We start from the raw sequence: 24591 nt of genomic DNA, 5'->3' as shown, positions 1-24591 counted from the left end.
CAGTTTGCCCTTACAAAAACCTGATCTCCATATCACTAATGCAGTATGCAATGAGTATGACCTAATATGATGCTAATGAAGTGTAAAACATAATCCCATGCTTCCAGGAAAAATGAAGGATAAATTTTGGGGTATTACATAATGTTAATGTTTGCGTTTACAAAATACTAAAAAAATGGAATGAAGGTGTAGGCCTAAAACTTTGGTCAGTCCAAAAAAAAACTACGGACAAAACATGTATGTTTGACAGGGCAGGTCAATTTTGTCATCCTTACATTCCATCATGTTTCATTCTGGTCCATCAATATAAACATAAATTGAAGTGTATATGTGTCCATTGAAAGAAGTAGATATCATATATACCAAGTATTTAACATGAAAATGTTTATATCAGAGTCGATTTTACTATTTTGAAGTCTGATATCATTTGTTGTGTGTCAAATTTTCCAAAGAATTATTATGATAAGAGTCGTGATCAAATAGTATTATCAAATTGTTTCAAATGACAACTTAATCTTAAAAACCTCTTCAACAATTTGAGGAGTCAAATTGATAAGTCATAAGAAATGTTCTAATTGATGTATTTGATGATTTGATTGACCTTAGTAGTTTGTATAAATTGAATATTCATTGGCAATATTAGGTGTAAATCTTTAATTTTTTACCCCAACCAATTGTCAGTCCATAAATCAATATTTTTTTTCATTACCAATTAGTCATATATTATGATCCTTTATAAAGGAAAAAGAGCTTAATACTAGGCCATATTGAAGAAAAAATGAGGCATGATTGATTTTTTGTGCCCGGAGTATGTATTAATAAACATAGAAGATCATTGATTATTGATAGTCAACAACTTTCATCAAAGAAATAAACAACCAAATTTGTTTATTGTCTTAATATATCTTAGATCAAGGTCTCCTTTAGATAAAAGTGAGCAAATAATCTTCCAAGATGTAGTAATTAAATATTTAATATCTATGTTATTTGTTCACATAAAATTTATGGGGAAAGAATCTAATTTGCTAAGAAGATTGACTGGTCATTCAAAATCTTAAGACTATACAGAAGCATACTTTATATGTATGACTAGACCAATTGAATCATACACATCATAGAAAGAATAGAAAGAAGATGACTCTTCCAAGTAGCTAGCCTGACCAATACTCTATCTTCTACGATCTAGATATGATGAGTTCTAAACTTTCCTTTGAATATATGAACTCCAAGATAATTAAATGATATCTCTTCCACCATGAATCCAAGCATATCTGCAATGTGCCTCGACCTAGATCCAAAAACACATCCACCATAAAACTTATATTTAGTTGGATTGATATGATGCCCATAATTCTAACCATATTCTTGAAGGATATGGTTAATGACTTGAGCATTTTTCTTGATAGCTTTGTAAAATATTATAAGGAAATATTAACAAAAAAAGTATGGTTATGAGTGGTTGTCTTATAAACTAATATGCATGTCAAATTTTCTTGATCCACCAACATAGATAATTTCCTATTAAGTGCATCTTCAATAATGATCAAGAGCAAGGGAGACATAGGATCTCCTTGTTTCACTTCTCTGGAGCAAGAAAAATTCTTGCGGCTTTCTGATTTATCATGATTGATAGTTTGACTTAATGTAGAATGGTAAGAACCCAATTACAAAACTTTTGATCATATACAAATTGAACAATAACTTTAATAAAATTTTGTCAATTTAAAGTATCCAAGACTTTTTTGATGCCTATCTTCAAAGTCATACTAACTCCACTAGATTTCTTGTCTAACATACCAATGACTTCTAAAGTAATATTAATGTACTCAAAAATATGTATGCCCTTAATAAAGTCTCTTTGGTGTTTTTAAACAATTTTATGAGCTAATATGGCTAATATGTCTGCAATGGTCATATTGATGATTTTGAATTGAAAATTTGCAAGTGCAAGAGATCTATTATGTTCAATACAATATTTTTAATGTTGTTTAGATATCAAAGACATATTGACTGAATTGAAATCACGAAGGATCCAACCTTTTTCAAAGAATTGGTTCACTTAATTGATCAATGAGTCTCTACTATATCCCATTAGCCTTGAAAAAAATATTCTTAAACAAAGTAGAGCAATTAATTGTGTTTCAATTATCTAACCAATTTCAATTACAAATAACTATATCAAACCTAACAAAAGAATAAACCCCACATTTTCTTCTATTAATCCAATAGTAATAACTATTATTAGAATACAAGAGTTACAAAGAATGTAAAAACTAATAGCTAAAGACCTAACCTACCCTTAATATATAATTTAGCATCTTCTTTTATAATATATTAATATTGAGTATTAAAAAAGTTTCAATTAAAAAACATTTTATAACTTTTCAAATTGAACATTTTACAAATTCAACCCAATATCTTTCAAATTCCTATTTTAAATCACCCTTCATTATTTCTTTTATACTTTTATCTCTAAATTTTTAAATTTTTATAATTATATTTAAAATTAAAAAAAAAATGATTTATCCTTTTCACAAAAATCTTCAAACATAATATATTATTTTGATATAAATTTAAGTTTTCTATTATTAAAAAAATAAAATAAAAGAAGGATTTAGAGAATCCATGATATAATAAAGGAGATTAACTTTTTTGATTAACTTTTTTTACTACTAGTATTTAGTTACAAGATGAACATACAAAAAACTTATACCCAATCAACATTTACAAAAGAAGTTAAATTCATCCGAGTCAAGTCAAGAGAATTAGTGAATCCACAAAATCAAAAAACAATAAAAAAGTGATTGTTTTATAAATGAGAACCAAACACGACCTTGAACAGTATACATTGTACAAAAGAAATTACACATGTTCTATGTGTTCCATTTTCCATAGTCCACAACTACCACCTTCAATCTTTCTACCATAACACACTAACCTTCTTCCATTTTCTTCATCTAATTCATCTTCTTCAATCCTCCATTTTTTCTCTGCAAATGAAGCATAAAACACCGCAACCCACCACCACCTTTAATTTCCATTCTCTTTAATGAAGAAACCACCTTCTTCCACCGTCATCACATATCTCATCACCGTCACTGCTTTAATTGTCTTCTGTTTTTCACCGTTTTCCCATGCTTTAGGCTCCGGCACTACCCTCTCCGTCACCGACTCACCTGCCACCGTCTGCGGGATCATATCAGGACAATCAATACAGAGCATTCAGTGTTACCGTCAAGGTCAAGGACAAGTCTCCCCCTTCCTCGTCGCTCCCAACGTTTCTTTTTCTTCAATCTCCGGTGGGAAAAGCTACTTCTGTGGCCTTAGGTCCGGTAACTATAGTTTACATTGTTGGGATACTTCATCTTCTTCCTTCCAAAGTAAAAGACTTTACTTTAACGACTCTGTTTTATTAGAGAATCTCGCCGTTGGAGATTCCCAGGTTTGTGCCACGGTGGTCGGTGTTGGAACGGTTCGATGCTGGAGAACCGGTAACCGGTTTGAACTATCTGGGTCGGATCAATTTGATTCGATTTCATCTGGGTCGAAATTCTCTTGTGGGATTTTGAAAAATGGTTCACAAGTTCGATGTTGGGGAGAGAAAGCTGTTGCGGAACGGTTACAGAATGAGTTTGGGAACATGTCTATGTTGAGTATTGTAGCGGGTGGTTCGCATGTTTGTGGTTTGAATTCAACTGGTTTTTTGGTTTGTAAAGGAAGTAACAGTTCTGGACAAGTTGATGTTCCACAAGGGGGTGCTTTTGAGTTTGGTGAATTGGCACTTGGAGATGAACATGGTTGTGCTATGAGAAGATTGAATGGTTCTGTTGTTTGTTGGGGTGGAAGGGGACAATTTTTGGTGAATTTTGTTGAAAGTGTTTCTTTTGAGTTAATTGTTTCTGCTTCTAATTTTACTTGTGGATTGACAACAACCAATTTTTCGGTTATTTGTTGGGGACCAGGTTGGTCTAATCGATCAAATGGTTCTGAATCTGTTCTTCCTTTGTCTCGTGTTCTTCCGGGGCCTTGTGTTCAATCTTCTTGTAGTGAGTGTGGAATTTATCCTGATTCTCAATCATTATGTTCTAGTTCAAACCGTCACATTTGCAAGCCAAATATATGTAACACTCAAATAACAAATCCGCCGCCTCCGCCAGTTCAACCTCCACCGCCAGTGTCTCCTCCTCGGCCGTCTCGATCGAAGACATTGACAAGAGGCTTATTGGCATTCGCAATTGTTGGATCAGTTGGTGCTTTTATTGGTATATGCTCTATAGTTTATTGCTTATGGAAAGGTGTTTGTTTTGGTAAAAAGAAGGTTCACAATTCAGTGCAACCAACAGTCACAAGAGGTAGTAGCAACAGTTCAAATACTAGCTCATCTTCGATTAAATCGGCCATTATGCGTCAAGGTTCAAGAATAATGAGGCGACAGAGGAGTGGACCTTCAACAACAAAGCATCAAGAAAGGGCAGAAGAGTTTACTCTCTCCGAGCTAATAGCCGCTACCGACGGTTTCTCATTCCAGAACAAAATTGGTGCTGGAAGCTTTGGTATTGTGTATAGAGGAAAACTAACAGACGGTAGCGAAGTAGCTATTAAAAGAGGTGAAACAGGTTCAAAGGTTAAAAAATTTCAAGAGAAGGAGAGTGCATTTGAGTCAGAATTATCCTTTTTGTCGCGATTACACCACAAACACTTGGTTAGACTAGTTGGTTATTGCGAGGAGAAAGACGAGAGGCTTTTGGTTTACGAGTACATGAAGAATGGTTCATTGCATAGTCATTTGCATGATAAGAACAATGTAGAAAAAAGTAGCAGTTTGTTGAATTCATGGAAAATGAGGATCAAAATTGCTTTGGATGCTTCAAGAGGAATAGAGTATCTACATAACTACGCAGTTCCTTCAATAATTCATAGAGATATAAAATCTTCAAATATTCTTCTTGACTCAACCTGGACAGCGCGAGTATCTGATTTCGGATTGTCATTGATGAGTCCAGAAGCTGATATCGATTACAAACCAACAAAAACGGTAGGAACAGTTGGTTATATCGATCCGGAGTACTATGGTTTGAATTTATTAACAGCAAAAAGCGATGTATATGGACTTGGAGTTGTATTACTAGAATTATTAACAGGAAAAAGAGCTATATTTAGAAACGGTGAAGACGGAGGAAATCCATTGAGTCTAGTCGATTTTGCAGTGCCTGCTATTTTGGCCGGTGAATTGGCGAAAATTTTGGACTCGAGAGTTGGATCACCGCGGGAGAGTAACGAATCAGAGGCGGTCGAGTTGATGGCATATACAGCTGTGCATTGCGTGAATTTGGAAGGGAAAGATAGACCAACGATGGCTGATATTGTTGCGAATTTGGAGAGAGCATTGCTTATTTGTGAGGGTGGTAGTAACAATGAGATTGAAAGTATTTCAAGTGTTACTATCTCTGTTGTTTCAGATTGATTGAAAACCAAATATTGAAAAATTTGTTTGATTGTTTATCATGTAACGTTAAGATGTAGAATTTTGTGATACTACTAACTTCTAACCAGAAAAAAAAATCTGTTTTGTTTAATCTATTTTGGCAATTTATTTTTTTGAAGCTGTGAATAATTAAGAATTGGAACATTTTCACGTGAATATTATTTTTAGTATAAAAAATGGAGGAGAAGGTGAAAAGGTGCTACATAGAGCTATAAAAATTGATCGTAATAATTTGGTCTGATTTAGACAAGGAAACAACATGTGAAAAAAGGGTGTGAACACGGTTTGGAGCATGAAAACAGTATGATGAAATACAACTATGTTTCTTCCTTTTCTTTCATCAGTTCAGTGGTTGGTTGGTTGAGCCCCACACAGCTACGTAGTTAATCCGTTTTCTCAATGGTCCCCTTCTCTCTGCAGCACATGCTAGTGGTTATGTCTACTTTTGTTGCTCTCTTTGAAAGGTTGTTTATGACTTACAATTCCACTTTGGACACAAATGTTGACCAAATCAAAGAAATTTAATTGCGTATTTGCTTCTTTATTACACGGCAGGGTTTGTTTTATTATAGTTATTAGCCATCCACATATTTTGAATTGACAAGTCTTGATACTTTTTCTCTAAGACTCCTTGCTATTTTCTCTTGTTTGTTTATATGAAATAGGAGACTAATGTTAGAATTTATTTTAATATTTGATCCTTAGCCAGGTAGAGTCAAACCGAATAGGTGAGAGTAATCAAATCTAAATGATTTTCAAGAAATTTTATGAATGTTTTAAGTTGGATGCGGAATAAGGAGTCGGATATACAAATATTTTCCGATAGTGGGATCCTGGGGGAATTCTCCGTTTGAAATTCTAAAGATGGAGAATTTTTTGATGTGGAAATGAAGGTGGGGTACAAAGTCCTCCCGAAGGCAATTTAGTGACGAGGATAGCCAACGTATCTTTGTATTGTGGAGTCTCAGCTCCGTCTAGAATACTATTATATGTTTAATTAATATTAATTTAAAATTTATATATAGGTTTATTTGTTATTTCATATAAAAAATTTTTATAAAAAAATTAGAAAATTTGGTGGTCATGACATATATGAGCATAGATTAGATATTGTCAAAATAATAGATTTATCTTAAAGGATTAGATTCTTAATTTGTTATGGTTAGTTTTTGAATTATTTTATTATTAATTTGGTTTAAAATAACATTTTCATGTTTATGGATATTGGAGGGAACGGGGATCGGAAAATTTCCCTCGTGGCGTTGATATGACACATGGATGAGGAATAGATTTAAAGGCGGGGACGGGATGGAGATGTATCCCTCGCCCTGCCCCATTGACTTCCTTATTCTTAAGTCAATGACTATCGAAGGAAAGATGTATTTTAGATTAGAAAAATGTGTACATTGATTTGACTTTTGTCTTTCTTTTTATACTTAGGTTATAGAGTTTTTGGGACCAAGAACATTCTTATACATAATAATTGTCCCAATAGACTTGTATCAGAGTATTATTCGTTTTGTCATCTGATTATTCTCCTTCAATCATTTATCCGAATAAGGTGTTTTCTTAGGGCGGGTCCGTGTTGGTTTTCGAGGTCATATGACCTTCTTTAGACCCATAGCTAGAAGAATGTCGTATATGGATTGACGTCACAATGATATTCTTATTCTTTATTGCACGGTCATCAATCTTCATGGTAGGAAATTGAGATGGTTTATCTGTTATGTGTGAACTACCTTTTAGGAACTAAAGTATATGACAAGAAGGAATTGTTGTCCTCAAGATATATCCTACATAACTAAGGTGTGGCTTATGATTCTAGCTCGTGGCCCCTCGGTATTTAAGTGGACGTTTCACCAGTCCTAACTTATATTATTAATCTTGATCTTAGGTATTATCTTTCTTCTTTGGCAGGGCTCAATGGAACCCTTTGAAACCTATCGTCCTTACTTTCTATATTTGTTGCTCATAATGTGTAGGATGACACTCTACTTTGTTACTTCCCTATTCTTGTCAATGTAATAATTGTTTATTGGTGGATGCTCAACCTTCACAATTTACAGGACCTCAACCAATGTTTACCTCTTGTGTGGAGACCTTTATGTTGGTCACAAACATTTTGCATTATTTCCTTCTTAACTATTGGCATTTTATTTGACGTAACATGTCCCTTTATGGTTTCCACTAAGGATTCTAGGTATGGGGCACAATTAATAGAAATACTCATACTCCCAGGTGTGATAATTGAGGCGTGATGAAACGTAGCTGTTATGATTTATTTAGTCCAGGTGTCTCCTCATGAGTCCTCTATAAATAGGAACTTCCTTACACATTTAATATTTTCCGCTCCCTTGGATTCCTTACATTGTGAGAAGATCAAACTCTTCTGGCATTTTTTCTCCATTATCCATCTTTCTGGTTGGACTTTTCCAAGTTGGCTATTTGTCAGGTGCTAGTGTTGATATTCTTGGTAAGTTCCTTCATTTCTTCTATATTTTTTATTATGTTTTAGAAACATTGGTAGTTTTGTCTATGTTTACTATCCATATTTTGACCTTTCATCATGATGTGTGCAATCTAAAAATAAACCCTGTGATTCAGTATTATGTGCCTTGTTTCATATCAAACGGGAGTTCTCGAGGCACACTCATAGCTTGGTTACTTGGTGTAGGTTTCCCTATTTTTAAACTCTTATCGCATCATGTGAAGGATTTTTGCTGTTGCTTCGTAACTCTCTCTCTCTCTCTCTCTCTCTCTCTCTCTCTCTCAAAGCTTCTCATGAGTTTATGTGTATCATGTTGGATATGAATATGGAAGTAGAAAAATGGTCTAGATGGGGTGACTAGACCTAAATAAAATCAATCGCCTTTTTTAAAAATAAAAGTTATCAGAGTGTTCTAAAAAATTGCGACCTGGAGGTTTGATGTGAAATTGTGGAAATTATACTATTCGAAAATTTGATCATGTTAACACTAGATCTCTTTACAAATGCCAAACATGAATATAATGTAACACAAGGTATTCAATTGATTAAATTGTATAATCCACGATGTCATACCCCAATTTTGTCCCTAACCCGATACAATTTTCATCTGATCCATGACCCTACTGCACATGCATACATTCATTATTTCTAAATAAAAAAATGGGTAACCGGTTACCCTAATCAGGGTAACCGATTACCCAAACCAAAAACTGATTTTTTGGCCATTTTGGGACTGTGTAACCGGTTACCCAAATCAGGGTAACCGATTACACCTGCGCAGACAGTAGAAATAGCTATGTTTTTTACACAGAGGACCCTTTGGTTCACCCACTTCAACCCCTTTGCTTCCCCTATAAATAGAGCACTATCCTCACTCATTTTTCAAGCTTAAAAAGCCACAAAACCTCTGTCCAAATCACATTCAAGCTCCCTCTTTTCAACCTAAACCCTGACTCACCCAAACCCTCTTTTCTTCTTTGAACAACCCAACCACCATGTAAAAATACACCATTTTCGCACAACAACAACAGTAGCCAACTTCTAACCTTCACTTACATAATCATTCATCATCACCATATAAACATACACCTTCCTTCTTTTCCATTTCCTACTACAACAACCATAACCACCCTCTTCCAAGCTTTTTGCTTCATTCTCAAACCCAAACACAACAATAACCTAGTTTTGACACCACACTCTTGGTAAAATTTTGGACTCAAACTCCTTAACATCTTTGGTTTTGTTTTATGTTTGAAAATTAGTTTTTACTCTTGGGTTGTGTTTTGAGAGAGATTTGAGTCAACTTTGAGACAAGTGGTTTTTGTTGGGTTTACACCCTTTTGGGGATTTTTTTGCTCTTACTACTTTTTATCCACCATTTTCAATCAAACTTTGTTTCTTGTTATCATTTATATTTATTGGTTGATGAGATCTATTAAATCATGGCTATGGTTGTTTAGAGTTGATAAAACCTTCAATGTTTCAAACCTATTAATGATTGATCAATAGATCCTTCATGATATTTTGAGGCATTGATAGGTTGCCTCTATTTCAACCATGTTTGGGTCATTTGATACATAGATGAAACCATTTCCTTTACATTGTTTCTTGTTATCGTTTAATATTTATTGTCGACTTGTTGTTACATTTATTTGGTTGATGAGTTCTATTAGATCATGACATGGTTGTTTAGAGTTGATTAAATCTTCAATGTTTCAAACATATTAATGGTTGATCAATAGATCATTCATGATACTTTGAGGCATTGATATATTGCCTCTATTTCACCCATATTTGAGTCATTTGATGCATAGATGAAACCATATTCTCTATATTAACTTGCTAATCCATTTGATTATTGTTATTCTACTAACTACTAACTACTAACATTTATATTATTGCACTTTAATTCCTTGCAATTTATTTTATTGTTACTAACCATCAACTACTAACTTCTAACATTTACATTATTGCACTTTACTTCCTTGCAATTTATTTTATTGTTCATTTACATTCACTAACCATTATTATTATGATATTATCATTCTTTATCTTGTGAGTTACTTTTATGCCATTACCTTGTAATTTACATTCAAGTATTCATTATCATCATCATTGTACAAACTCATCATGCATGTTTATTTACTTGTTATTTATTTTATTGTCATCATACATTAAAAAACAACAAAAAACATGATAAAATGATAAGACCAAAAATATTCACTCCACTCTTAATCAACTTGGACTTAGAGGATTTCATCTTAGGACCTTTGCTTGGAAGCCTTTTCATTACTCTTTGTGGTACTTTGTAAACACTTGGATTCTCATCCGTAACTTACATGCATGTTTGTAATACCATTATCCTTTGTTTAGCTTAGGTCACTTTAGCACACAAAAGGCTTTCTCTTGGGCTACCTTACAATGAGACTCTTTATTTTCTTGTTGGTTACTTTGCATTCACGTTGCATAAGCTAAAATTCATAAGCAATCTCATTTCGAGACCATTTTCATAATTCAATTCATATGCGCATGTAAATACAAACCTCGGTCGATATCGAGTGCGCATTTTCCAAATCAATGCAAAACACCCTTGTAAGTTGATCTCTTTTAAAGCATCGCCATCAACCTCACATAGCTTACTCTTGGGCTTTCTTACAATGAGACCTATTCGATTTTTATCGAGTAGAAGAGCAATACACTAAATAAATCCACTTCATTCAAAACACAAATCTAAAACCTCGATCCAACGTCGAGTATTTTCTCTCAAACTCAATTGAAATACCCCGATTAAATCAAAACATTTTTTTTACAATAAGTTGAATGAAAAGGAGTTGACTTTGAGTTTTCAACTTCACTCCTCAATTGGACGAATACGAGTTCTCTTACTCGGTCAGTCGAACGATTGACATTTTTTCCGCAAATACAACCTAATTAAATCACTTTCATAACAAATTATATGAAAAGGGAGATGGTCTTGAGCCTTCGATTCCTCTCCTCAAATGCTTGGATATGAGTTGTTTTACTCAATCGTTCAAGTATTTGTCGTTCAGGCTAAAATACGTCAACCTTATACAACTTTATTTTCATAAATATTCGGATGAAACAGAAAGCGGTCTAGAGTCTTCTATTCCTCTTCCCGATTATTAGGATACGAGTTGTCTTACTCGATTATCCGAGTATTCGTCATCTGTTCGAAACACTTTAATTATTATTAAATCCTTTCTATAATTAAGGATGAAAAAGAAAGCGGTCTAGAGTCTTCTATTCCTTTTCCCGACTGTTAGGATACGAGTTGTCTTACTCGACTATCCGAGTAATCGTTATCCAACCAAAAATATCTCAACACATCAAATCTATCTTTTCTCGCCCTTGTGCGATCAAAATCAATCAAACAAAACGTCAAACATATTAATCCAACTTGTCACCCTCGTGTGATCAAAACTCTTTTCAGAAAGAACACTGTTAATCCTTTCTAATGCGCACAACAAACTAGTGCTTAAGCCTCTGCCGAGAGTAGACAAGCCAGCGTTTAGCCTTTAGAACGCGATCTAAACAGCTGTTCACTAAAAGACACCAACCAACCGTAGTTCCCCGAACTACGAATGCTCTGATTTCCTTATTGCACTATAAGGACACGTAGGCAGGAGATTGTTGTATCTTCGCGAGCACACTAATAAAAAACCTCCCCTTTCTCCTTTATGAGGTTCTCATCCCTTTCTATATTTTATAACCCGAAGATAACAAACAAACATAAATTAACACTCGAAACACACATTAGAACTAAAAGGTTCCCGTTGAGTACAACGGACGTGAGGGGTGCTAATACCTTCCCCTTGCGTAATCAACTCTCGAACCCGAATATGGTTGCGATGACCATTATTCCATCTTTCAAAGGTTTTATTGATATTTTCCTATTTCTTCATTGGGATAAATAAAGTTCGATGGCGACTCTGTTCGAACATAATTTTTTCCGCGACCATCGCGAGGAATCGTATTTTTTGAGATGCGACACATGAGGTGTGTTTATACAATGATTCAATATAGAGAATTATAACCTCAATTATTTCTCAGAATATCAATCACCAATTCAGCTCAATAAGGTATCCAATTCTAACAAAACTTAATGCTTACATAATTAACCGTTATCAGTTGAATCAACGATAAACTAAGCTAGAATTGAAATACCTAAGCATACAAATACTATGAAATTAAATGTAAGAGTAAGAGAGAGAGATGACACCAAGATTTATAGTGTTTCGACGTTCGTCCTCGTTTTGCCTACGTGCACTCTTCAATGGCTTCCCATTGAAACTTGCATTCTTCCTTTTTATTTGAAAAATATTTGCAAGAGTTCATACAATCACCAATCCACAATAAATTTGGGAAAATTAAAATCGCATATCTGGATCTTGGCTTGTATACAGCATAATGCCAAACTCTTCTACATAATATTGACTTGACTAACGCTTCTTAATCTTCCAATATCATCAATCTGCTACAAGCCTTCGTGTGTAGCGATCAACCCATTGATCCTAGTGATTCCTTGAGTGATGAATTGTCTGAAGATTTGAGAAGAACTTTTTCTTATTTGTAGCCTTCTTATTTGAAAATTTGAGAGATGACACTAAGGCAATTTTGGAGAGAAGAACATACTTCTTTTCAATGGAATTTGTAATCACCAACGATAATAAGCTCAATATTTCAAACAACCTGAAAATCTCAACCAAATATTTAAGAACGATTGGTTTCAAGAACGCACATCCTTCAATCAATTACAAAACTCTTGTTATCAAGATCTAAATTAAATTGAAGTTGAAGATGCAAGAATTTCGTTGTAAGAACTTTGAACTTTCAAAATAGAGGAGATTGATTTTTCACAGAATCACAATGTTTATTATGATGATCACTATGATTCGTTACCTGAAAAATTATGACAAAAAGGTTTTATATGTGCTTGAGATTAAGCATTGAAAATGGTTGATAAAAGTCAGTTAGATTCGAATCAATGGCATTTCATGATTTGAATCAAATGAACAAGTGAGGTGGAATAAAATAAAAACATATATTTTTACCCATTTTTCATTTGATTTGAATCAAGAAGAAAGTTTGATTCGAATCAAACACCCAGTGATTTGAATCATGTGTTAAATTTGATTCAAATTAAACAGGATGAGCTAACTGAGAAACTGTGGAAAATTACATTATTCGAATCATGCGTAAAGTGTGATTCGAATTAATTGAGGCGGAGTTGACCCAGAGTTTGATGATTCGAATCATGTGTAAAATGTGATTCGAATAAAAAAAATTGAAAATTTATGGTTTCCAACTGTCCAAAATGATTTGAATCAGGATTTGTGCTTGATTCGAATCAAACCCCCAAAATCCCAAATTTTCAAAATTTTAAAGAGACTTTGAGATTTTTATTTCCATCTAACTTGAGTCAATATCATATATGGCTCTTATTCCACTGACTCATACAATTGATTAAAAGCATCATCATCAAGTTCAAACCTATCATTTCAAAACTTGATTCAGAGATGTGCAATCATGAAGGAGACTAAATAATCGAAATTAAATCAAATATGAAATCTATAAGACAAGCAACAAAATAACTGTATTGGGGTGTTCCCCCCTGAATATATCAAGGACATGCAACCACATATCATTTATAGGTCTTCTAGATCATGTTTAAACCATTTTTGATCGAATGACCATTTCCCCAAAGGACTGAGGGATGAGGATGTGGGATCTTTCCAAAAGATAAAGAGCAATGTGATATATTTAAGTAGGTGGAACCCGATGTGTCTCATAGATTATATGACTCTCCTTTCTACCGTAAAAGATGGCGTTTCAGCTATTTCATATGTGTAGTGGAGTTTATCCCATATTCACTTTCATTTCCTTGATTCCTTATTATTTATTCTTCCTTTCTTTTGTAGCTAACATGATGGGTTAAAATATTATCAAGAGGATAATGGAGTGGAAAATGGTTCCTCAAGCTCCAGTCTATTAAGCATGTGTTGATATTTGTAAATATATAGTATTAAGAATATTTGTATATAGAATAGTCTCACATCGACTATATTATGTAATTAGTTGTAATCTCTCTATATATAATAAATTCTCTATAGTGCTTTTCAAAACACACGGTTTGTTCAAATGTCTTTTAGTCTTTTGTATTTCAACATGGTATCTAGAGCCTACTAAGAGGCAATTTTTCTTCGTCATGTTTTACCCGGTTGACTCATTGTCTTCCGGTGAGAAATTTTTGTTTTTTGCAAATTGTGTCATCACTCTGGTTTTCCTCTCACTTTTCAAAATTCTCCGGTAACTTACCAGCAAAAGCGCCTCCTCCGATCCAGTTGTTCCCCATTTTTCATCGGCAGAAACCTCCGCACGTGACAGTACGTCTGACGGCCGTTCCCGACAATTTTCCTACCGCCCAACTCTCTATAGGGAAACTGTCTCATATCTAATACTCATGGCTAATCCTCATAACTTTACACCAAACTATGATGATTTCGTCAGGTGGTATCAGAATTATCAGAACATAGATTCTACTACTTCGGTAGCACACACTGGTAATTCATCTGCTTGTCTCTCTCAATCATCTTCTCTTGGATCTTGAGTCCTTGATTCTGGTGCGTCTGATCATGTTATCGGTAATAAAAATATTTTCTCTTCCCTCCATAAATTCGATTTCTTACCTACTATAACTTCTGCCAATGGTTCTCAAACCCGATTTGAAGGGATTGGTATTGTTCAAATTCTACCTTCTCTCTCTGTTACTTATGTCCTCTATGTACCTAATTATCCATTTAATTTACTTTCAGTCATTTGTTTAACTCGTTCTCTTGATTGTAGTGTCACCTTCACTAACAATAATGTTACCCTGCAGGATCGGAGTTTGGGACGGATGATTGGTGTCGGATGTGAGTCTCAAGGACTTTATTACCTCTCAGTGTCATCTCAGACACACTCAGCCAAAGATTCTTCACTCACTATCCATGCTCAGTTAGGTCATCCCAGTCTTTCCAAACTACATAAGTTGGTGCCAAATTTATCAAAGGTATCTAATTTACATTGTGAGTCGTGTCAGCTAGGGAAACACACCCGTAGTCAGTTTCCCAATCGAGTCAATAAACGAGCTTCGTCCCCTTTTGCTTTAGTTCACACAAATGTTTGGGGTCCTTCGCTTACTGTCTCTACTCTTGAGTTTAGGTATTTTGTCACCTTTATTGATGATTTTTCACGTTGCACGTGGTTATTTTTGATGAAGAATAGATCTGAATTATTTTCTATTTTTGAACAATTCTATCAAGAAATAAGAACTCAATTCGGTGTGTCTATCCGTACCTTAAGAAGTGACAATGCCCGTGAATATTTATCCCAACAATTTCAAAATTTTATGTCACGCAATGGTATTCTCCATCAAACATCTTGCCCTCACACACCTCAACAAAATGGGGTAGTCGAACGCAAAAATCGGCATCTTGTAGAAACCACTAAAACCCTACTTCTACATGGTAATGTTCCACTTCGGTTTTAAGGGGATGTTGTGCTAATGGCATGTTACCTTATAAATCGCATGCCCTCATCTATCCTTAACAATAAAATCCCTCATTCAATCCTTTTTCCTAATTCCCCACTTCACCCAATTCCTCCCCGAGTCTTCAGGTCCACATGTTTTGTACACAATCTCTCTCCTAACCTTGATAAACTATCAGCTCGATTACTAAAGTGTGTCTTTCTTGGATATCATCGATCCCAAAAAGGTTATCATTGTTATTCACATACTCTACAATGATACCTTGTATCGGCCGATGTTACCTTCTTTGAGTCGGTTCCATATTTCGAGTCCAGACACGTAACTCTAGAACCTATTCAATAAAGTAATCCCACACCTTTTCCAGCAGTTATTAATGCCTCGCCTACCATTATCCCTCATCAGTCTAGGGCTCATGACCCCTCCACTTCTCGACCACTTCAAACATATCATCGTCGTCACCCAATGCATGCCATCCTTGTCCCTGAGGTCATTGCATACCCTCTTCCGACACCTCCGCCATCACCGGATCTAATCTTGCAACCTGAGTCCGATCTTCCGATTTCCCTTCAAAAAGATATACGTCAAACACGAAATCCTTATCCATATTATATTGATTTATGTTATCATCATCTTTCCCCTTTGCAGTATACTTGTTTGTCTTCTTCGTCTTTTGTTTCTATTCCTAAAACTCTAAGTGAAGCAATATCTGTTAGACTATGTCACGGATCTAGAAGGGGGGGGGGGGGGGGGGTTGAATAGATCCCAATTAAAATTTCAGTCGGCGCTACCAATTAAAAAATTGGTTTTTAAAATTTGTTTTAAGTGCGGAAGCGGCCGAGGAAAATATAGTCTAAAACGAACTGTTATTGGAAAACCGGATATGCGTCAAGCCTATGGATTAGAGATAATGTAGAATACGAATCACTATACTAGTCACACTATCAATGATTTGTTTCACTTGCTAGGATTCCTAGTTCCAATGATTCAAAGAGCAAACCAAACTAGATACACAACTAAGATAATTTTGGTTTAGGCAAATTATCAAACACTTGGTGTGCGAAAACACTCCAAGTGATATTTATGTTGAGTAAGTGATTCCAATTAGTCTAGTACAATTTCTTATTGTAATTTGGATTCAAAAACAGAGTTTTAACTTCTTACTCAATTAATATCAAGGTTTGTTAAAGTGCTTATACAAAAATCACTTACTTTTAAGCCAAAACAAATAAGCTGAAAAATAGAGAAGACAAAGATTTGATGAGGCAGTTCCCCCGTCGTCCTCGCTTCGGGGTACGTCTGCCCTCAATTTTAAAACTAGAATTGAGATAGCTTTAATAGATATCACCTGTTGAATTTAAACGTTTATACAAGGATTGCAAAGCAAATATACAACAGAACTCTCAAGATGTTGAATGTTGCTTCCACTCCTTGTTCCTTGATTCAAGGTGAATCAAGTCCTTCGATTGTTGTTGATAGACCTCCGATTCCAACCCCTTTGTTGAATAACCCTCAATTCTTCAAACCCTCGGCCCGGCTGATCTCAACAACAACAAATCAAACCCAAAATCTTCCCTTCAATATCATTGAATCCGCTACTAGATTGATGAAGACTTCCTCTTCTCAATCACCTTCGCTCAGCTGAAAATTGATGAAGAAATTCGTCTAAAACCCCCCAAAAACAAACCAGTCTTGGAGGACAAAACCCTAAAGGTTTTATTCAAGAAAAAACCTGTCGCAAGCTTCAACCCAAACCGGATTCCCCAATCTCGGCTTCGAACGTTATCACCTTTAACCAATCACAAAGCACTTCAAAAATGGTTGTGTGTAGTTGATGTGTTGTGAGATGTTGAAGATGAAGATGATGAATCTTGGACACCTATTTCACTTTTTCTTGTTCTTTGAGCACTTGAATCAATTTGACAAATGTTAGTTGATACAAGTAACTAAACCTCTATTTATAGTGACAAACCAACCAACCCACTTAGCAGCTTTTCAAACAGAGTGGGAAATACATAAAAACTGAATTTGCGCACGAACGGTCGACCATAGCAGGTCTATGCGTCGACGCATAACCTGCAGTTTTGGACAGGCTGAAAAGCACAACAGTATGCGTCGACCATAGGTCGGCGTGCACTGACCCGTGGTTCATGCGCTGACCCCTGCGGTCGACTCAAGCCTTTTGTACGCTGACCCGTGGGAAATGCACTATGTTATGCGCTGACCCGTGGGAAATGCATTATGTTATGCGCCGACCCTGTGGTCGACTCAAACCCTGCAAATCTGCAAAAATTCATATTTTTGTGGTTTTCATGCATTTTGTCATGACCACATTTTATCCACATATGTTGTATGAAATATAACTGTTTAGATGAGCATAGAAAAGGATATGATAGGTGATATGTTGCATTTGTTTTGTAGAGGTGGAATCGACAATGCCGATTTATCCATGGTGGTCATTTGTCATCATCGAAACCTATGATCGTATGTTGTATGACAGTTTGCCCTTACATACTCCCCCTTTTTGATGATGACAACCTGTGTGAAACCAAAGAGAAATAACATGCAATATTTACACAACACTCCCCCTTTCTTTTGTAATCTAAGGCTGACTGCAAAACAAACTGTTAATTGTTGTGAATATCTTGGCTTGGCTTTGGTACATGCTCTTCTCCCCCTTTGACAACATCAAAAAGAGAAAAAGAACGATTATTCAACATAACATGATATTCAACAGGAGATAGCGAATCATATAACAATATCACACCAAATATTATTACTGAACAAATTGAAAAAGGAAATAACATTAAACTAGATTAACAAACAGGCATAACAATAATAAGTTTAGTCAAACAACAAAAATACAGATGCACATGTAGTTTTATGCCCTAATGGTCTCGTCCTCGATGGTAACAGATATCCGGGTTTCTGTAAGGATCTTCCAGAGACGATATTTGGTCAGCAACACCACCTAGATACTTGAGGCCCACATCGACGGACCGCTCCTGTCGTTCAAATGTTTCGGTGAATGCTACATACCGTTCATTCATGCTGGTAGAGAGGTTATCGAGCCTCTCATTTTGTGCTTGAAGCTGGCTGCTTATATGAGCATAGCGCTCATCCTGAGTTTGTATGAATGATTATTGAGCCAGTTGCATATCTCGCATCATAGCTAAAAGTTCAGAAGAATTGTCTTGCTGCGGAGGAGACGGTGGAGATTCTTCAGCACCATATTGATACGGCTGATAGAATTGGCGTTGTGTTGACCAGTCCATATGTTGCCATTCACCCCAGCCACCATGGTTGGGGGCATCTTCTTCAGTTGAATATGTATTCTGAACCCAAGCGGTGTTTGTGTAGTCGTGAGTGTCTGCTTGTGAAGGACTATTATGCTGCTCAAATGCTTGTCCTGCTCCTTCTTCTTCGTTTTCCTCTTGGTCTTCTTCTTCACTTTCATCACTTTCATCATCTTCTTCAACAGTCGTAGGAATATACCCTCTGCGAACAAATTTGTATATTCTCCGCTCATCACACCAAAAATATCCCATCATAGACAAAAATTTTGGGCTGAATTCTTTATCTGAGGAAATAGAGGTATACGGAAAGAACGGATAATCAACGTTGGCTGCAGTAAGAACCTCTTGAATAAAAGATCCATAGGCAAGAGTCGTTCCTCGTCCGGAGTCTCGTAAACTGAACATCCTACTAGCAATGTAGTAGGGCCAGTTGATTTTGCGCTGATTTTTCAGAACGTATATGAGATGAACCTCAGCCTGTTCAACTCGGGAAAGGCCACCCTTCTTAGGTCGCAGGATGCGTGACACAATCCACTGGAGGATGCGCTCACCTGTTTTCAGCTTACCGACAGTGACAGTTCGTGGGAACGCATCACTGTTCATAATGTGGTCTGAGTAGGGTCGTTTCAGCATAGCGTTCAAAGCGCGCTTAAACTCATATCCTTCTATTGTGTGAGAATCAGTCACCTCTGCAAGAGGATTTTCATCAGCAGCCAATGTCATATCAAAATATTTATTCCAAACATTAGACTTAAACGATACCTTTCTTGTGCCGATCCTAGAGTGAAACTTTTGCCCACGAAATTTGTCATGAAGGCAAGTGTAGAACACACGGACCAGGTCTTCGCTATATTTGGCATTGCATTCCAGGAATTTAACAATGTCGTGATACTGTAGCAGAGACATGATTTCTACGAGATGCATGCGTTCTGCTGTTAGTTTGTAGAAGGCATGTTGCCTCACAACTCCTCTTTTACCAATGTCTTTGTTGAAGGTGTCGACAAGAGCCGGTGGAACTAATGATACAGTGGTAATGGGTAAAGAGGCAGAGGATGATTCCCTTGATCTCTTACCGGTAGTTCTGCGGGATGAGGAAGCCATTGGTAATGATTTTGAAGCTTTTTGTGAGGGTAGAGAGTGAAGCTTGGTGAAGGCTTTTGAGAATGATTTGCAAGAAAGAGGTTTACCCTTTTTATAGATGAAGATTTAGGGTTTTGGGAAGAGGAGAGGCCAAGAGACAATAGGCACTAGGTAGATGCAACTCACAATGTAGTGGGTTGAATGCACACTTAATGAGAATTTGAAATGTAAATGCATGGGAAGTTTGAACACTTTCTGCAGAGAAAAACTGAGTTTTCGTGCGATGCGTCGACCATACCCTCTGCATGCGTCGACGCATACTGTTTGAATTTTGAAAAAGAGAAACTTTTTGAGGTGTGCGTCGACCATTGCCCTGTTATGGTCGACTCATACAGGCAAATTTTGCAGTTTTTCACTGTTATGCATATATGCTCACATGTTTGATGCATAAATAGAATGCCACACAACAATAAACATCCAAACAGATATGGTATAAGAAACAAGTCCTATATATACAATATTATCATGTAATACAACTATTTAGCCATGAAGTTTGGGAGAGAGAGAAGGGTAAAGGAACAGTATCACCTCGATGCCGGAATAACTTGATGAACAATATAATTGTGCTTGCAACAACATTAACTTGTTAGAAGTACAAGATTGTAGTGTTAAATGAAATAAGATAAAGCAAGCAATTTATAACGCCCGTTCAGAAATGTCGAGAATACCAAGTTCTCGGCGAATATGAAAGAAAGGCTCAGTAGCTAGCGGCTTTGTGAAAATGTCCGCTAGTTGATTTTCAGTATTAACATGTTCAAATACAACATCACCTTTCTCTACATGATCCCGAAGAAAGTGGTGTTGAATTTCGATATGTTTGGTGCGAGAATGCAACACAGGATTTTTGGTAAGATTAATGGCACTTGTATTGTCACAGAAAATATGGGAATACGTTCGAGTTTGAGATTAAAATCCAATAATTGTTGCTTAACCCATAGGATTTGAGCACAACAACTACCGGCGGCAACGTATTCCGCTTCGGCGGTTGACAAAGCAACTGAAACTTGTTTCTTGCTATGCCAACTAACCAAGGAATTTGAAAATAAGTGACAAGTGCCACTAGTGCTTTTCCTATCCGATTTGCAACCGGCAAAATCGGAATCGGAGAAACCTACCAATGAGCAATCATTACCTTTGGAATACCATAGTCCATACTTCGGAGTACCGGATAGGTATCGAAGTATTCGTTTGACAGATTTTAGATGGGATTCCTTGGGACATGATTGATATCTTGCGCACATACACACGCTAAACATAATATCGGGACGAGAAGCAGTAAGATAGAGAAGTGATCCAATCATACCTCTATACCTTTTTACCTCTATGTCCTTACCGTTTTCATCTTTATTCAAGTTTGTACATGTTGGCATGGGGGTGTCAATGGCCTTGGCTTTTGCCATGTCAAATCTCTTGATAAGGTCCAAACAATACTTTGTTTGACTCACGAATGTTCCTTCATTGAGTTGTTTAATTTGCAACCCGAGAAAGTATGTGAGCTCCCTCATCATACTCATCTCGAATTCACCCTGCATAAGATCCGAAAACTCTCTCACGAGATTCATGTTAGTAGACCCAAATATAATATCGTAAACATAAATTTGTACTAATATCAAGTGCTTTCCTTGATGTTTAATAAAGAGAGTTGTGTCAACCTTTCCTCTTGAGTAACCTTGATCAAGTAAAAATTTACTTAGTCGCTCATACCAAGCTCTAGGAGCTTGTTTGAGACCATATAAAGCCCTTTTTAGTTTGTAAACATGATCAGGATACTCATGAGATTCAAAACCCGGAGGTTGTGCAACGTAGACCTCTTCATTTATGTAATCGTTAAGGAACGCACTCTTAACATCCATTTGGAATAGTTTAAAGTCTTTCGCACAAGCGAAGGCAAGGAGAAGGCGTATAGCCTCGAGTCGGGCAACCGGCGCATAAGTTTCCTCATAATCGATGCCTTCCTCTTGGTTATACCCTTACGCGACTAAACACGCCTTGTTATGGGTTATTACCCCGTTTTCGTCCAACTTGTTCCTAAACACCCATCGGGTGCCGATTACTCGATGACCTCGCGGAGGAGGGACAAGGTCCCAAACCTCATTTCTAGTGAACTGATTTAGTTCCTCCTGCATTGACAAAAACCAGTGTTCATCGAGTAGGGCTTCTTTAGGGTTTTTAGGTTCCATTTGTGAAACGAAAGCGAAGTGATAACAGAAATTACTTAGCTTCGATCGAGTTGTAACACCCTTTGAGATATCTCCGAGAATGTTGTCAATTGGATGGTCTTTGGGAGACTTCCAAGCTTGAGGGAGATCATCGTTTGAAGGCGGATGAGCTACCTCGGTTTCCTCATGGTGTACATCTTTATCCTCCTCAACTTTGACTTTGTCGGGTTGATCAATCCCCGGCTCGCCACCCTTGAGTATGTCTTCAGTAGATGTACCTGCACCACGAACAACACTACCCTTTCCGACGTTTCTCGGATAGGATTCATCAAAATTGACATGTACAGACTCTTCCACAGCAAGTAATCGTTTATTATATATTCTATATGTTTTACTCGATTGAGAGTATCCGAGGAATATACCTTCGTCGGTCTTGGAGTCGAATTTTCTCAAGTTTTCCTTTCCATTATTTAATACAAAGCATTTGCAACCGAAGAGATGTAAGTGAGAAACATTTGGCTTTCGCCCTTTTAAAAGCTCATACGGTGTTTTATTTAGAATGGGGCAAATGAGCACCCTATTCAAAACATAACACGCCGTACTAATGGCGTCGGCCCAAAAATATTTCGGCAAACCACTTTCGTTAATCATTGTTCTTCCCAATTCTTCCAAAATTTGATTTTTACGCTCCACAACCCCATTTTGTTGAGGAGTACGTGGAGCGGAGAAGTTATGATTGATACCATGGTTACCGCAATATTCTTCAAATGAGTGGTTTTCGAACTCACCCCCATGGTCGCTTCTAATTGAAACAATGTTTGTATTTAATTTATTTTGGGAAAGCTTAGCAAACCTTTCAAAGGCGGCGAACGTATCGCTCTTGCTTACTAAAAAGATAGTCCAACAAAATCTAGAAAAGTCGTCCACTATTACGAAACCGTAATAATTTCCTCCTAGACTTTTAATCCTAGACGGCCCAAATAAGTCCATATGAAGAAGTTCGAGAGGTCTCGTTGTTGAAACGATATTTTTGGATTTAAATGAGATCCTCGTTTGCTTCCCTTTTTGACAAGCATCACAAAGGTGATCCTTGGTGAACTTTATTTTGGGGAGACCTAAGACTAGATCTTTTGAGACTACTTTATTTAGTAAGTCAAAGTTAACATGTGCTAAACGCCTATGCCATAACCATGAATCTTCACTCATTGTTACAAGGCATTTGTCACTTGTTAACGATACTTCGTTCAAGTCTAACATATAGACATTATTCACTCGCAGGCCATTAAACATACTCTTCTTATCATCATTATGTACAATTTTGCAACAATCTTTTGAAAAAGATACATTGTATCCTTTGTCACATAATTGACTGATGCTAAGTAGATTGTGTTTAAGACCTTCGACAAGCAATACATCAGAAATAGTAGTGGAAGAAGGGTTACCTACACTACCTTTACCTAGTACTGCTCCATGGTTGTTGTCATCATAGGTTACATATCCTTTCTTCTTAGCCACGAAGTCAATGAAGAGTGATATGTCTCCTGACATGTGCCTTGAGCATCCACTGTCGAGAACCCATCTTCTCTCGGTGGTCTCGAGGCATTGTACCTATGGAAATGCAATTAACACGAGAAGGTACCCAATGGCTTATTGGGTCCTGAATGGTGAGTAACGAAATGGTTGCATTTGGGCAGCCATTGATAAATGCCTTTAGGAACCAAGAATCTCCTAAACCTGCATTTAACAATGGAGTGGCCTTTCTTGCAACAATACTGACAAGAGAAATTTACATTTTGATTGCCTTTGCTATCTTCATCTTTTATAACATATTTATATTTTTGATATGGATTAACCATACTTTTTCGAAAGTTTGATTTATCGATTGCAAAGGTAATCTTGGGCTCAAGAGCCTTGTCAAGTTTGGCCTTTAGGTTTCTTACTTCACTTTGCCAAATATAACAAGTATCACACCCAAAGTTGATTATTCTATTTCTAAGGTCCTCACAACCTGCTTTTGTGCTTTCTACCATAGAAGCTTTGAGTGCCCCAAGTTTCCTTTCGGATTCTCGAATTTTTTGTTCCAAATGGATAAAAATTTGGTTATTTGAGGCAAGCCTTTTAAAGGCCTCTTTAGCTTCACGGTGTAAAGTATCAAATGCAGCTTGTAATTCATGATGAGACATACTAGAGGATTTTTCATATTTAGCATGTCGTACCTGTTTCTTTTTGTTCTTTTGATGAGCAGAGAGGCATAGGTTAGCAGATTCATCTTCATCACTAGAACTTTCATCATCGGAGGAGACGCTATCGTTTTCCCAAGCTATGTGTGCTCTCCTTGGCTTTGATGATTTCTTGTGTGATTTGTATGATTCCTTTTCCTTTGTCTTCTTGTTCATCGGACAGTCCAGTTTGTAATGACCGGGCTTCCCACAAGTGTAGCACGACCCTCTAGTCTTTTTACCTTTTGAGTCATCATC

General features: G+C 36.4%; 1 protein-coding gene across 1 annotated transcript; it reads left to right on the top strand.

Moving 5' to 3' along the window:
- Positions 1–2831: 2831 nt before the first annotated feature.
- Positions 2832–5576, top strand: LOC127083972 (putative serine/threonine-protein kinase-like protein CCR3). The gene has a single exon (XM_051024337.1). The coding sequence runs from the start codon at positions 3050–3052 to the stop codon at positions 5462–5464; it is 2415 nt and encodes an 804-aa protein (XP_050880294.1). The 5' UTR covers positions 2832–3049; the 3' UTR covers positions 5465–5576.
- Positions 5577–24591: the final 19015 nt, after the last annotated feature.

The sequence above is a fragment of the Lathyrus oleraceus genome, chromosome 5 (genome assembly GCF_024323335.1).
Source record: "Lathyrus oleraceus cultivar Zhongwan6 chromosome 5, CAAS_Psat_ZW6_1.0, whole genome shotgun sequence".
Lineage (NCBI taxonomy): Eukaryota > Viridiplantae > Streptophyta > Magnoliopsida > Fabales > Fabaceae > Lathyrus > Lathyrus oleraceus.
This window is presented reverse-complemented; position numbering and strand designations above follow the sequence as displayed.

Coding starts and splice junctions, on each gene's coding strand:
- LOC127083972 (XM_051024337.1), top strand. CDS start 3,050: ATGAAGAAACCACCTTCTTCCACCGTCATCACATATCTCATCACCGTC.